At 45.2% G+C, this 13,206-nt stretch overlaps 2 protein-coding genes across 2 annotated transcripts; one reads left to right on the top strand and one right to left on the bottom strand.

Annotated features, from left to right (window-relative positions):
* The first annotated feature begins 216 nt into the window (after positions 1-216).
* Positions 217-1,176, top strand: LOC146925021 (uncharacterized). Its single transcript, XM_085711914.1, has one exon. The coding sequence runs from the start codon at positions 217-219 to the stop codon at positions 1,174-1,176; it is 960 nt and encodes a 319-aa protein (XP_085568040.1).
* A 3,768-nt stretch (positions 1,177-4,944) lies between these two features.
* On the bottom strand, positions 4,945-5,921 carry LOC146925020 (uncharacterized). The gene is made up of 2 exons (XM_085711913.1): positions 5,014-5,921; positions 4,945-4,951 (listed from the first exon to the last, which is right to left on the bottom strand). The coding sequence occupies exons 1-2, from the start codon at positions 5,919-5,921 to the stop codon at positions 4,945-4,947; spliced, it is 915 nt and encodes a 304-aa protein (XP_085568039.1).
* Positions 5,922-13,206: the final 7,285 nt, after the last annotated feature.

Below are 13,206 nucleotides of genomic sequence, written 5' to 3'. Positions count from 1 at the left end.
AAAGGGTTAAGACTGACTGACGGGGGGGACCCTTTGATGAATGCGGACAGGACCCCAGTAACAGAACCCTGCTTCATCAATACTTATGAGTTGTTGACCTCTGATAATTCTGACGCCTGTCTTGGTAGCTTATTTTCTTGTTTTGTCTTCTTGTTGTCCTTTTGCTCTGTTTCTCCTAACTGACAAGTTTCTTTTGTCTTTGTGTTTGCAAAGAAAATGAAGAAAGACTTGGGAGCCCTCGTGAATGCGGCCAGCAAGAAACTCTCGGCCAAGAAAAAGCATAAAAATGTCCAATCTCTGGAGCATCTGACTTCTGGGTCTGGTCCTAGCTCCACCCCTGGTCCTGTGGTGGATTTGGACAGGGAGGAGCCATCTGAGGAGCTGATGCAGGATCCTGCCAAGAGGCAGAGGGTGAGGGCGTCCTCTGAGGACCCAATCACGCCGATCAAGGCCGTTCCCGTCCGTTCTGAGAAGGGAGACTTCCACCAGTTGCCGAAGGTGTGGTCCAAGCCGGAGCTGTGTGGTCCCCAGTCGACCCTTTTCTTGGATGATTCTGAGCTGAGGATTATCCAGGATCTGGGTCCAGCTGGCCGGAGTAAGGCAATAACTGATGGGGTTATTGCCACTATGAAGGCTTTCGAGGTCGCTGCTGCTCTGAACAACGCTTCTCTGGACAGTGAGGTTCGGGTCAACGTTCTGGCGCGGGAGAGGGATGTTTTGACCGCCAAGGTCGCTGCTCTTGAGGAGGATCAAAGGAGCAAGATGCCCGTCGCTGAAGAGCGTGACCGTGAGCTTGCTTCTTTGAAGGAGCAGTTGTCTGGAGCTCAGACTGCTCTTGAGCAGACGACCGCATCTTCTCTGAAGCTGGCTGAGGAGAAGGCTTCCTTGGAGGAGACTCTGGAGAAGGCAGACCTCCCTGGGGATGATGAGGCAGAAGACCTTGCTGTCCTGCGGCGCGCTGGCCTTGTGGACAGGATTGGTGAGCTGGAAGGAAGCTTGGTGGAGGCCCTCCAGCTTGGCTTTGATCGGGCGGTGGCCCAGTTGAAGGTGACGAACCCTGGCATTGAGCTGAATGTCGAAGGAATTCACCCTCTTAGCGAGGTGAAAGATGGGGTGATCGTTCCGCCTCCCGATCCTGAGGAAGAAGACAGGCGTGTTGATGAAGCCCAGGCCTAATGAGGCCTTGTAATTAATCTTGTTCAACAACCAACTTGTAATGACATTGTGCGCCCTTAGTGGTTTTAGCACCTTATAATGTGATTGTTTCATTCTCAATTATACTTGTTTCTGTATGTTTTACTTTCAAGTACAATGTTTTGAATTTTGCATGCTCGTTGTGTGAGGCTTTACTACTGTTTGAAGTATTTGTTGAGAGCGAATTATCTATCTATCTTGTATGTTTGACAGATTGTAACAATTCGTACGCTCTTAGCTGCTGTCGAGAGCGGATTATCTATCTGCCTTGTCTTTTTGACAGATTGCAATAATTCGTATGCTCTTAGTTGTTCAACTTTCGAACTTGTCTGCTTTTGGATCGCAAAGCTCTTTAAGTTGAGTGTAGCGGGACGGGCTACCCCCCCGCAGTCATTATTTCGACGAAGTGACTTAATGACTGGGGAGTCTTGTGCGCCCGCCTGGCGTTTGGTAGCTTTGACTTGAAGAAATCAAAGTTGTGCCTTTTGCTTTCCAGGTAATAATTGACTTCGCTTGGAAAGTTTTTACCTTTGCGTAGTTTTGCAAGGAAGAGCTCAGGCAAGAAGTTTTCTAACCGTTTACGCGGAGTATTAGTTAGAAGTGTTTGCACGTCCAAGAGATCGTTTATCTGAATGTGTGTCCAAAGTTATGGACGTGTAACAGCGGATGAACGAGAGAAATTTTTCTAAGTTCCCTCCACTGAGGCGTGAAACACCCATCGCGAGCTGGGATTCTACCTAACATGCCGAGCAGTGATGTCGCAGCGGTAAGCGTACATACTGAGGAGTAAGAGAATTTGTTATGTAAAATCCTCTCATCCTTTTTCTTTTTGGATTCGGAGTGGCACGACTTTCCTCTTCCATTTATTTGCTCGACGGGGAGAAGTGAGTTCGTTGTATCGAACTAAGTACATACATTAAAGTGAGTTGCCGTTGTTTGCCATCTAAGTGTAGTACTTTTTGAGTTTTTCTGCATTCCAAGTCCTTGGAATTGCGTTTTGATGGAGGTCTTCGAGTCCGTAAGCTCCTGTCCCGGTCTTCATCTGGATCCTGAAGGGGCCGTCCCAGTTGGCGGCGAGCTTCCCTTCTTTGGAGTCCTTCTGGTTTCGCTGGAGGACGAGGTCGCCTACTTCGAATTCTCTTTTGATGACTTTCTTGCTGTGGCGAGCAGCTATTTTCTGTTTTAGTGCTACCTCTCGCAAGGTTGCCCTTATCCTGACTTCGTCGACGAATTCGAGTTCTTCACGTAGATTTGCCGTGTTGGCCGGGAAGTTAGTGCTGGCGTCCGTACGCCATGTGAGTTCGGTTAGCTCAATGGGTAAGACCGCTTCCGTCCCGTACGTGAGTTGAAAAGGTGACTCGCCAATTGTGGAATGGGGAGTAGTTCTGTAGGCCCAGAGGACTGCGTGTAATTCCTCAGCCCACTGTGTTTTGGCCGCGTCTAGCCTCCTTCGTATTCCTCGCTGAACTACCCTGTTTGCAGCCTCAGCGAGACCGTTGGCTTGAGGGTGTTCGACGGAGGTGAAGCTTTGCTTGATGCCGATATTCCTTAGGTAGTCCTGGAACCGTTGGTCCGTGAACTGTGTACCATTGTCGGATATCACTAATGATGGCACTCCGAATCTTGCTAAGATGTTTCTCTTGAAGAAGCGGGGTACGTTTTTAGCTGTGATTTTGGCCAATGGTTCTGCTTCGATCCATTTGGTTGAGTATTCGATTGCGACGACCAGATATTTTAGTTGCCCAGCGGCTTTGGGGAATGGTCCTAGAAGGTCGATGCCCCACCATACGAAAGGCCAAGGTGAGACCAAGGACGTTAGCTCAACAGGAGGTGCTAGGTGCATGTCCCCGTGTCGCTGGCATTTATCGCAGAGGTTCGCGTAGTCTTGGGCGTCTTTCAGCATGGTAGGCCAGTAGTATCCTGCTCGTAGGGCCTTTTTTGCGATAGCTTTTGCACCAAGATGTTGTCCGCAGATGCTGTCGTGGATGTCGGCGAGGACTTCTTGGGTCTCATTGGGTCCTAGGCACTTGATTAGTGGAATATTGAAACCTCTTTTGTACAGGGTTCCTTCCACTAAAGTGAATGAGCAGGCCCTCCGTTTCAACCTTGTCTGTTCTTGCTGATCGGTCGGGAGCTCGCCATTCTCTATGTATCGAGAGATGGGTCCCCTCCAATCTTCTAGCCCGATGATCGAGTTGACCTCTTAATGCAGAGTCCCTCTATTCTGGATGCTTGGCTCGCCGAGGACCTCTTGTATTACTGTCTTGTTTCCGTTCGCAGTTCGTGTACTTGCGAGTTTCCAAAGAATGTCTGCCCGAGTATTCTGTTCGTGGGGAACGTGAATTACTTCTACGACGTCGAATTCATTCATTTTCTCTAGTACTAACTGGATGTACTTTTGGAGGTGGTCTTCTTTTACCTGGAACTCTCCTGTGACTTGGGAAGCCACTAGTTGCGAGTCGGTAAAGATTTTCACCCTTGTGGCCCCATGTCTTTGGCGGTTCGCAAGCCAGCTAGGAAGGCTTCGAACTCTGCAGTGTTATTGGTAACAGGAAAAGACAAAGCGAGGGAAATTTCGACAATGATACATTTGTTGTCTTCGATGATTATTCCGGCTCCGCTTCCCTTGGCGTTAGATGATCCATCTACGAAGACGGTCCATTCTTCAGGGCTTTCCTCAGCTGGGAAAGTCATTTCGGCCAGAAAATCGGCGAACACCTGAGCCTTTAGTGCCTTTCTGGATTCGTAATGAATGTCGAACTCGGATAGCTCGAGTGACCATTTCATCATCCGACCAGCCACGTCTGGACGACCCAGGATCTGCCTGATGGGTTGGTCCGTCCGGACTACCACCGTGTGCGCTAGGAAGTACTGCCTTAGTCTTCTGGCTGCGGTAAGGAGTGTGAGGGCCACCTTTTCGATCCTTTGGTACCTTGTTTCAGGTCCCAACAATGCTTTGCTGGTGAAGTATAGTGGTTTCTGCCCCTCCGTCGTTTCCCTGACGAGGACGGCGCTTACCGCGTCAGAGGAAACGGAGAGATATAGGTACAGTACTTCGCCTTGATCTGATCGCGATAGCACTGGTGGCGCAGAAAACGTTTCTTTGAGGTGCTGTAAGGCAGGTTCGCACTCGTCAGTCCATTCGAACTTCGTTTCTTTCCTCAAGAGTTTGAAGAAAGGAAGTGCGTGTTGAGCGGACTTTGCCACGAACCTGGAGAGAGCGGTCAGCATTCCGTTGAGTGTTTGGATGCACTTTTTGGAGTGGGGTGTTGGAAGCTCAGTAAATGCGCGACATTTGTCTGGATTTGCTTCAATTCCTCTTTCTGTAAGATAGAAACCGAGGAATTTACCCGCTTGGACTCCGAACGTGCATTTTTCTGGGTTGAGTCTCATGTTGTATTTCCGAGTTTGCTCGAACACTCTTTTGAGATGAGCGGCATGATCCACCTCTTGTTGGGATTTTACGATCATGTCGTCCATGTAAACCTCTAGAATGTCGCCTAGAAGTGCCTTGTCGTAAACTTTGTTCATCATCCGTTGATAAGTAGCCCCCGCGTTTCGTAGACCGAAGGGCATTACGTTGTAGTAATAGTTCCCTGATTCGGTCATGAAGGCTGTCTTCATTTTATCTTCTTCAGCCATGCGTATCTGGTTGTACCCAGAATAGGCGTCCATGAAGGATAAAAGTTTATAGCCAGAGGAATTATCAACAAGTTTGTCGATGTTAGGAAAAGGATATGCGTCTTTAGGTCAGGCCCTATTAAGATCAGTATAGTCAACACACATACGCCATTTTCCATTAGATTTTTTGACAAGTACAACATTGGAGAGCCAGATTTGGCCTCGGAAATAAACTTTGCCTCTAGGAGGTCTTTTACAGCTTTTTCTGCAGCCCCCGACTTCTCGGGAGACTGCTTCCTACGACGCTGGGCTACAACGCTAACTCCGGGATCCACTGTAAGTTGGTGACAGGCGACGCTAGGATCGATTCCGGGCATGTCAGCTGCGCTCCAGGCGAACAGGTCAGCGTTTTCCCTGCGGCAGGCGACCAGCTGGTTTTTGACAAGTTCGGGGAGATCCTTGCCAATCTTGAAGTTCTTCGAGGGGTCGTTGCCGAACGGGACCAGCTCGAATTCACCATCAGGAACAGGTCGAAGAAGTTTCGCGTTGAGCGGGTCCTTCTTCTCCCGTTTTTGTTCCTTCAGGTCCTCCTTGGTGTACCTGGGGTCAAGTTCGACCAAGTTGGCGTCCAGGGTACTCGCAGCAGCTTTCCCTTTGTCCTCAGCAGGTTTGCTGGGTTGGGAAACCGAGTTCTGGGTTTTGTTGGCTTGGAGGAAACATCTTCTTGCAGCTTCGATGTCTCCGCTGAGTGAGGCGATGATGCCGTCTTTCGCATGGTATTTCAACTTCAGATGAGCGGTTGAACATGCGGCCCCTAGCTGGGCGAGCCCAGTTCTCCCTATAATGCAATTGTAGAGAGACTGGCAGTCGATCACCAGGAACGGGATCTTTATTGTCTTTTTGGCCTCCTCTTCGCCGAAGGTGACCAGTAGCTCCACGTACCCCCATGGTTGAGTGGATGAGCCGTTGAAGCCATAGAGTTCATCCCCAACGTAGGGAGAAAGGTTTTTCTCCGTCAGTTGGAGAGTTCTGAACAGGCTGGTGTACATGATGTCGCATGAGGCCCCTATGTCTATCTGGACTCGTCGGACATCTGCATTGGCCATCGATGCTCGCACGAGCAAAGGGATGGCAGAATTTGAAGCTCCACCAGGCAGTTCGGAGTCATAGAAAGCCAAGGGCGGCCTTCCTCCTCAGACGGATGGGGCCATAGTGTTGACGTCCATGAGCTCCTGGAACTTCCTCTTCATGCTGCCCATGGAAATGTTCAGCGTCCCTCCAGTGATGATGTTGGCGGTCGGAAACTGTTCCCATGTGCATGAATAGGTGCATGAACTGGGAAATCACCTAGATGTTCTACGGACATGGCGATGGTCCGGCCAGGTTCAGAACCGTCACCGACGAGATCGACAACTTTCCTTTCTGATTCTGGATTTTTCACGTATTGTTTGAGTCGACCCCTTTGGATGAGGAGTTTGATGGCGTCCTTCAGATGGATGCATTCGTCGGTTGTGTGTCTGTGGCACTTGTGGAACCGACAATATTTTGTTTTGTCGACTCCCTTCCTCTCTTGAGTTGGAGCCTTTGGCGGCTTAATGCCGACTTCTGTTAGATCGGCTACAGCGATCTCGGAGAGGATTTTCTCCCGTGACATAGCCAGTGGAGTGTACTCGGTGAAGTGACCGTTTGGTCTCTTGTTTTCGCGATTCGCTTTGCCTTCCCTCTTTTTCTCATGGAAGGCCTTTTCGAAGGATTCAGCAGCAGGTTCCTCCTTCCTGACCTTGTTGAGGCTGTCCGCGTACAAAGCCTCTTCGTAGGCGATGTAGATCTTGGCGATCGCTAGGAACTCGTTGAGAGTCCTTGAGCGATCCAGGAGGACAGCTTTCTTGACGTCCGTCTCGTCGCGTAGGCCTTTGGCAATGAGGTATAGCTTCATTGTCTCATTTGCGCCCCGGACCTGGACGGCTTCTTTGTTGAACCTCTCGATGTAGTCTCGGAGAGGTTTGCTTCTTCCTTGGACGATGGCTTCGAGTGAAGCCACCGTTTTTGGTTGCTTCCTTGACGCGGTGAAGTGGGTGGTGAACTCGTTGCAGAGGTCGCTCCAAGAGTCGATGGAGTTTCTCCTCAAGTTCTTAAACCACGTAACGGCTCCTCGCCTCAGAGTAGTGACGAAGAGCTTGCATTTAACGGCGCCCCGCATCGATCGGTAAGTGAGAACTGCTTCGATGTTCTCAATATGCTCATCCGGATCGGTAGTTCCGTCGTAAGAATCCATTTACGGGGGCTTTTCCAGTCCGCGAGGGATAGGAACTTCCCGGATACGCCGTGTGAACGGACCATAAGCATTACGATCGGTTCGGGTATCACGGGTGTCTAGTGAACTGGAAGGTGACCGGGAAAATCTATTGCACCTGGGTGGAGACCTCCTGGAGTGCGGCGCATAGGGGATCTTCGCGACGAGGCCCTTCTGGGAGGGGTCTCCTTGGTGGAGACCGTCGGGGGGACCTTCTTGTCGACCTCCGGGAGTAGGATGGAGATCCGATGCTCGTCGAATGTCGAGGGGATCTGGAACGTGACCGGCTGGGGCTCCCTCCTCTTCCGTTATGCACTGGGGAGAGAGATCGCCAGGTTTGGACTGTCGGACGTGCTTGTTCCAGATCCATCAGCCGGCGGTTCTGTTCCTCGATTAACGACGTTTGTCGTTGAACCGTGCGGATCAGGTTGCTGATGAGTACACCGGTTGACGCTGCGTCTTCTGGCGTCTCTGTAAGGCGGAGGGGACCTAGCAGAGGCCTTTGTTGGATAGGAAGTACCTGAGTTGGGTCCTCCCTGGGTGTATCCACAGGTGAAGGTGAGGATGTTACGCCATCCTGTTGAGGAATACGCACCTCACTTCGTAGCTGGGATTTGGCACCGTTGGCAGCCATGGTAGTTTTTTGTGAAAGCTTTGGTTTTTAGGGATAAAAACGGGGAAGCTTGTGATTCCTCATAGACGGCGCCACTGATCGTACCTGATCAGAAGGAGACTGCCGGTGCTTTGAATGCGGTGGTTGTGACGGTGGTGGAATGCGTCAGGATGCTTCTCGGAGCGGATGGGGGGTGTGTACCTGCAGGCACTCCGACGCTCAAGTCAGTAGAGATCAGAGAGTGAGGGTTTTAGAAGGAGATAGAGTTCTACCTTGGGGACTGCGGGGAGTCCCCTATTTATAGAGGTGGAGGGTTGCAGAGCCGTTAAGGAGGCACACCTGGCTCTGGCGGTTACGAAATTGTGGGAAGTGTAACCGCCAGAGATTTTATTGCGGGAACGTGCACAACGTGCAAGAGAGACGTTGGGGTTCGTTTGAACCGGTCTCTTTGCTTCGTGCACCCCCCTTTAGGCGAGGGGGTACGTTGTGAGCAATAATGCCAAACGTGGAGTTTGGGCTTTAAATGATATTGGGCCTAAGTAAATAGGCCAAGAATCTCTTTGGCCGGTCCAGAACACTAACCCTGTTTATTCGAACAATTCAATTAGGTCTAAGTTGAAAGCTATGATCAGTAGTCATTCATTCTCACTAAATCATGTTTATATTTGATCAGGATATAAAAAACATTACGAACAATTGAATTGAATAAAACTAGATTGATATTCACAATAAATAGAGTTTCACAACAACATGTTTCAATTAGGGTTACACATAATCATCTCAGACCTAATCTCTAAGAGATTTAGCTACTCATAATTGAGTTTACAAATGGCATAATCAATGGAAGAATTAAAACATGCATGAACTTATTAAAGGATGATGAAATCGCCCTCCTAGCAGTCTTCAAGTCTCAAAATCGCACTTTTGGCTCTCCAAATCGTAATAATTGTTTCTGGAACTGACTTCAACTTAAATAGAAAAATTTTACTGTGACCAAAATAGTGTCACGCCTCTAAAAATCGTGCCACGATTGCTTCATAAACCCTAGATTCCTTCCAGATCCTTCTTTAAAATCGTGTCGCGCCACCAGAAATCGTGTCACGATTTCAATGGCAGAACCTAACTTCCATTCTGGACATAAAATCGAATCACGCCATATAAAATCGCGCCACGATTATTTACTTGCTGCACCTCCAGATTTTCTGCTTTTCACACCCCTGAATACATCCTGTTGCCTCAGAACTCTATCAAAATGCCAAAATAAGTCCTAAAAATTACGTAATGACAACATGACATCAGTCCACATCACTCATTTTACGATAGTACTTACTAAGCACCAATTTTCTCCAATCCGGCACTGTAACACCTCGTTTTCCCAACATAAAAATTTCATAATAAAAATCAGAGTTTCTCAATCATAACGGAATGTCACATTCTTTTCTTAAAATCATAAACTGAATAAATAAATATTTATCCTTCAAAATCCAACAACGTAATTATTTTAAACTTCGCAGCGGAATAGTTTCAACAACTTAAACATAATCTTTGGCACAAGAGCCTTAACATAAAATCTCATAATATCTTGGTTCAACAATAGCTCTTGGGAAATTCATAAGGTAATACGTAAGGAACAGAAAACAATGACAAAATTCCCATCCTGTTACGTATCAGAGCACCTAAGACACACACTTGTGAGGAGTCCACTCACGACCGCAACTAGTCTTGGTTACCTGCAAGTTACCTATACGAAGAGCAACATTTTCAAGCAGAAGGGGTGAGATTTCACAAACAACAATATTAAGCATATAATTCATCAATTACATTTAACAACATAAACATCATCAACATCAACTTCATAATCAACTTTGTAAATTAATCTTTAACAACTTGACGACTTTGACTCGACTATGCAACTTCAACTCGACTATGCAACTCTTAACATCTTAAATCATCTTGACAATGCAAATGCATGTGGTACCAATCAGGGCATCAAGCCCCCAACATATTTGAGCGTAAAAAGGCTCCAGGGCATCAAGCCCCCAACATATTTGAGCAAAAGCTCCAGGGCATCAAGCCCCCAACAAATTTGAGCGTAAAAAGGCTCCAAGGAATCAAGCCCCCAACATATTTGAGCAATGGCTCCAGGGCATCAAGCCCTCAACTTGAATGAGTATGCATGGACTTAACTTCTTACAACTTGAAACATCATGAACATCTTATATGACTCCAATAATTTGGACGACATCTTACAACTTTACAACTTAGACCGACATTTACAACTTTATGACATTAATGGTCAACAACAGCAAAACAGCAACATATGCAGCAAATAACAACTCTTACAACTTTACAACTATATGACTCCAATAATTTGGACGACATCTTACAACTTTACAACTTAGACCGACATTTACAACTTTATGACATTAATGGTCAACAACAGCAAAACAGCAACATATGCAGCAAATAACAACTCTTATACATCATATAATCATCAAAGAATGAATCGCATCAACATAATCATCATAAGTAATACTTAAGGTGCATATTTAACAACATCACATTACTATTAATATTAATCATCTTAATTCAGGTCTTCTGGACAGCTTCTAACATCATCAATAACTTTCATTTCCTACCCCAAGGTCATCTCAAGACTACCCGTGCGAAAAGGATCGCAAGGTAACAATTCAAGGTAACCTACCACTAGTTAGACTCATCACAACATATGTTAAATACTCTTAAATACCTTAATTAAACTCATAGTACACAAGCTTTGAAGTTTGGAGACAATCCATAAGTTTTGGTTTAACTTAGAAATAGTTATGCTGAATTTTCATAAAGTTTTACTAAGACCCACTTGGAGTATTTTCATCATAACTCAAAATCTAAAAATCATTTTTGAGCCAAACTAAGACCATTAGAAAGCTAACACAATTATCTAAAACTTTCATGTTTACACCTAAGGCCAATTCAAAACAGAAATGTGTGAAAAGACACAAGAACGCAAAAATCGAAGTCCTGACAGCACGCAAACGAAGGCACAACAAAGCAGTCACCCATGAGGGGCTGCCTTGCTGCGATCAGGCGCTGGCAAGCTGCGCCTAGGCTTGGGCAGGCAGTAGCCAGTGACCTGCGCTGCAGCTCTGTGCAGTCCTGATTTTTCCCCTGTTTTACCGTTCGTCCGTAAAAACCTAACCGTTACCCCAATTCCAATTCCGTTTTCGCCTACGCGTTCTATTCGACAAATCCTATCATATTTTACTGAAAAATCATATTTTCAAATCTCCAAAACAGCTTATCCCAGAATCACTTATTTCCCAAAAACACTTAAAATCACTTTTTCTCAAAATCTCAATTTTCATCAACCCAACCCAACCCCAAAACTGGTTCTAATCATTGTACTATGAAAGTTCTAAGGTTTGAATACTATTTTCCTACATCAATTCAACAGGTTTCCATCATCTAATCAACAATTCCTCACTTTAACCCTAATTCTCAAACTCTCATAAACTATTCCTACAACATGTTAGATGCAAATTCAGAATTACAGACTTAAAATTACTGAATGTTGTAACACCCCGTTTTCCCAACGTAAAAATTTCATAACAATTATCAAAGTTTTTCATCACAAAACGGAATGTCACATTTCATAAAAATTATAAATGAATAAATAATAATTTATCCTTCAAAAATTCATCAACATAACATTTAAAAACTTCACAGCGGATTTAGTTTAACAATAGAAATAGTCTTGGCACGCAGGCATCATCATAAAAGTCTCAAAAATCTTAGTTCAATAATAATTCTTAAACTTCAAAAGCAATACGTAAAGGAACAGAAAATAGTATCAAAATCCCTATCCCGTTACGTATCAGAGCATCCTAGATGACACGGAGGAGATTACTCACAACAACAGCTAGTCCTGGTTATCTGCACGTTGTTGGAACAAAATGTGTTTAACAATAAACGTTAAAGAGTTTTGATGATAACAAGGTATTAAAAATTGTAAATTGGACTAGCTAATATTTGTTCAAGTGTACAGGACCATAATTAAAAAGGTTACATCATTTATTGGTTCTGAATGAGCAAATAAAGAGCAAAAGGAATCAACATAAAATGAAGCTTAGTGCTTCTGAAGGCAAATCGCTCCTGAAGTTAGAAAAGCACTCCTGAAGTAAAGCCGCTCCTGAAGTTAGTAAAGTGCTCCTGAAGACAAGAGGTCCAGAAGCCACATCATCAGAAGCTGCGTTATCAGAAGTTGTATCATTCAGAAGCTGCATCATCAGAAGCTATGTTATCAAGCTGCCTCATCAGAAGTCATTTCACCAGAAGCTGAATATCAACTGGATTTGCAAAGATTCAAGAATTGAAGAATCATCACTGCAAAAGTTGTCCATTGGATTCGAAAACACAACAAAAGATTAGTGGAATTTTGCAACGGTCATCTCAAAGGTGTTTGAAGGCATGTGCTTGCAATTTGGACGAAAGCGTTGACATTGTACTATTGTACGAATTGTACAACCACGTTCTCCACTACTCTGTTTTGTGTCCACGCTACAAGACAAGAAAACAGCTCCAAAATACGGCTTCGCCTGCATAGATGTTCCTTTGGATAAGGAATGGATTTCAAATTGGTTCTTCATAGGACAACAACCAAATCAGGCAAAAGATCAAAGGTGAAAGATCAAGCTTCAACAACGACTCTTTGATGTGCTGGCAATTTCACAACGTCTCTTTCACACCTCTATATAAGGAGTGAAGACTTGGAGTTTTGGTAATGCTGAACAAATGACTCACAACATTATTACAAGTGCCAAACCTCTGCTGAAATTGCTCTGCATTCACTTAGAATTTCTGTGTCTCAAAGTCATATCTTAGAAATTCTCAAGTCCATTGAGTCTGTATCTGATTTGTATTGTGAGCACCTCTGATTGTATATCAAGTGTTCAACCTTAAACAATTTTCTGTGTAATTTTGTTTAGTTAGAAGTCTCTTGCAGTTGTGCTTGAGCAGGAAGTCTCTTGATTGTGTTCTTGAGCAAAGGAAGTCTCTTGCTTGTGTGTTTGAGCAAAGGAAGTCTCTTGCTTGTGTGCTTGAGCAATTGTAATCAGATATTACTCTTAGTGAAATCTCCTTGGAAGTGCAAGGGGGACTGGACTACTTCCGGATTGTGGAAGGAACCAGTATAATTGCTTTGTGTCGTTCTTCTTCTCTCTCTCGGTTTTATTCCGCTGCATTTAGATTCTGATTACCACTTCAGAAGCTGTCTCACTTAGCTTCTGATCAAGTGTGTTCAGTTTGTAGGAGAAACGAAGAATTTTCCAAAAACACAATTCAACCCCCCCTTCTTGTGTTTTTCTCACCTTCACACGTTACCAACGTAAGGGCAACATTCAAACAGAAGGGGTGAGATTTCTCAAAAAAATAATATTAAGCTCATAAATCATAAATTACATTTAACAATATAAACATCTTATAATTT

Source organism: Medicago sativa, chromosome 5 (assembly GCF_051527215.1).
Source record: "Medicago sativa cultivar Bolivia chromosome 5, Bolivia_mono, whole genome shotgun sequence".
Taxonomy (NCBI): domain Eukaryota; kingdom Viridiplantae; phylum Streptophyta; class Magnoliopsida; order Fabales; family Fabaceae; genus Medicago; species Medicago sativa.
This window is presented reverse-complemented; position numbering and strand designations above follow the sequence as displayed.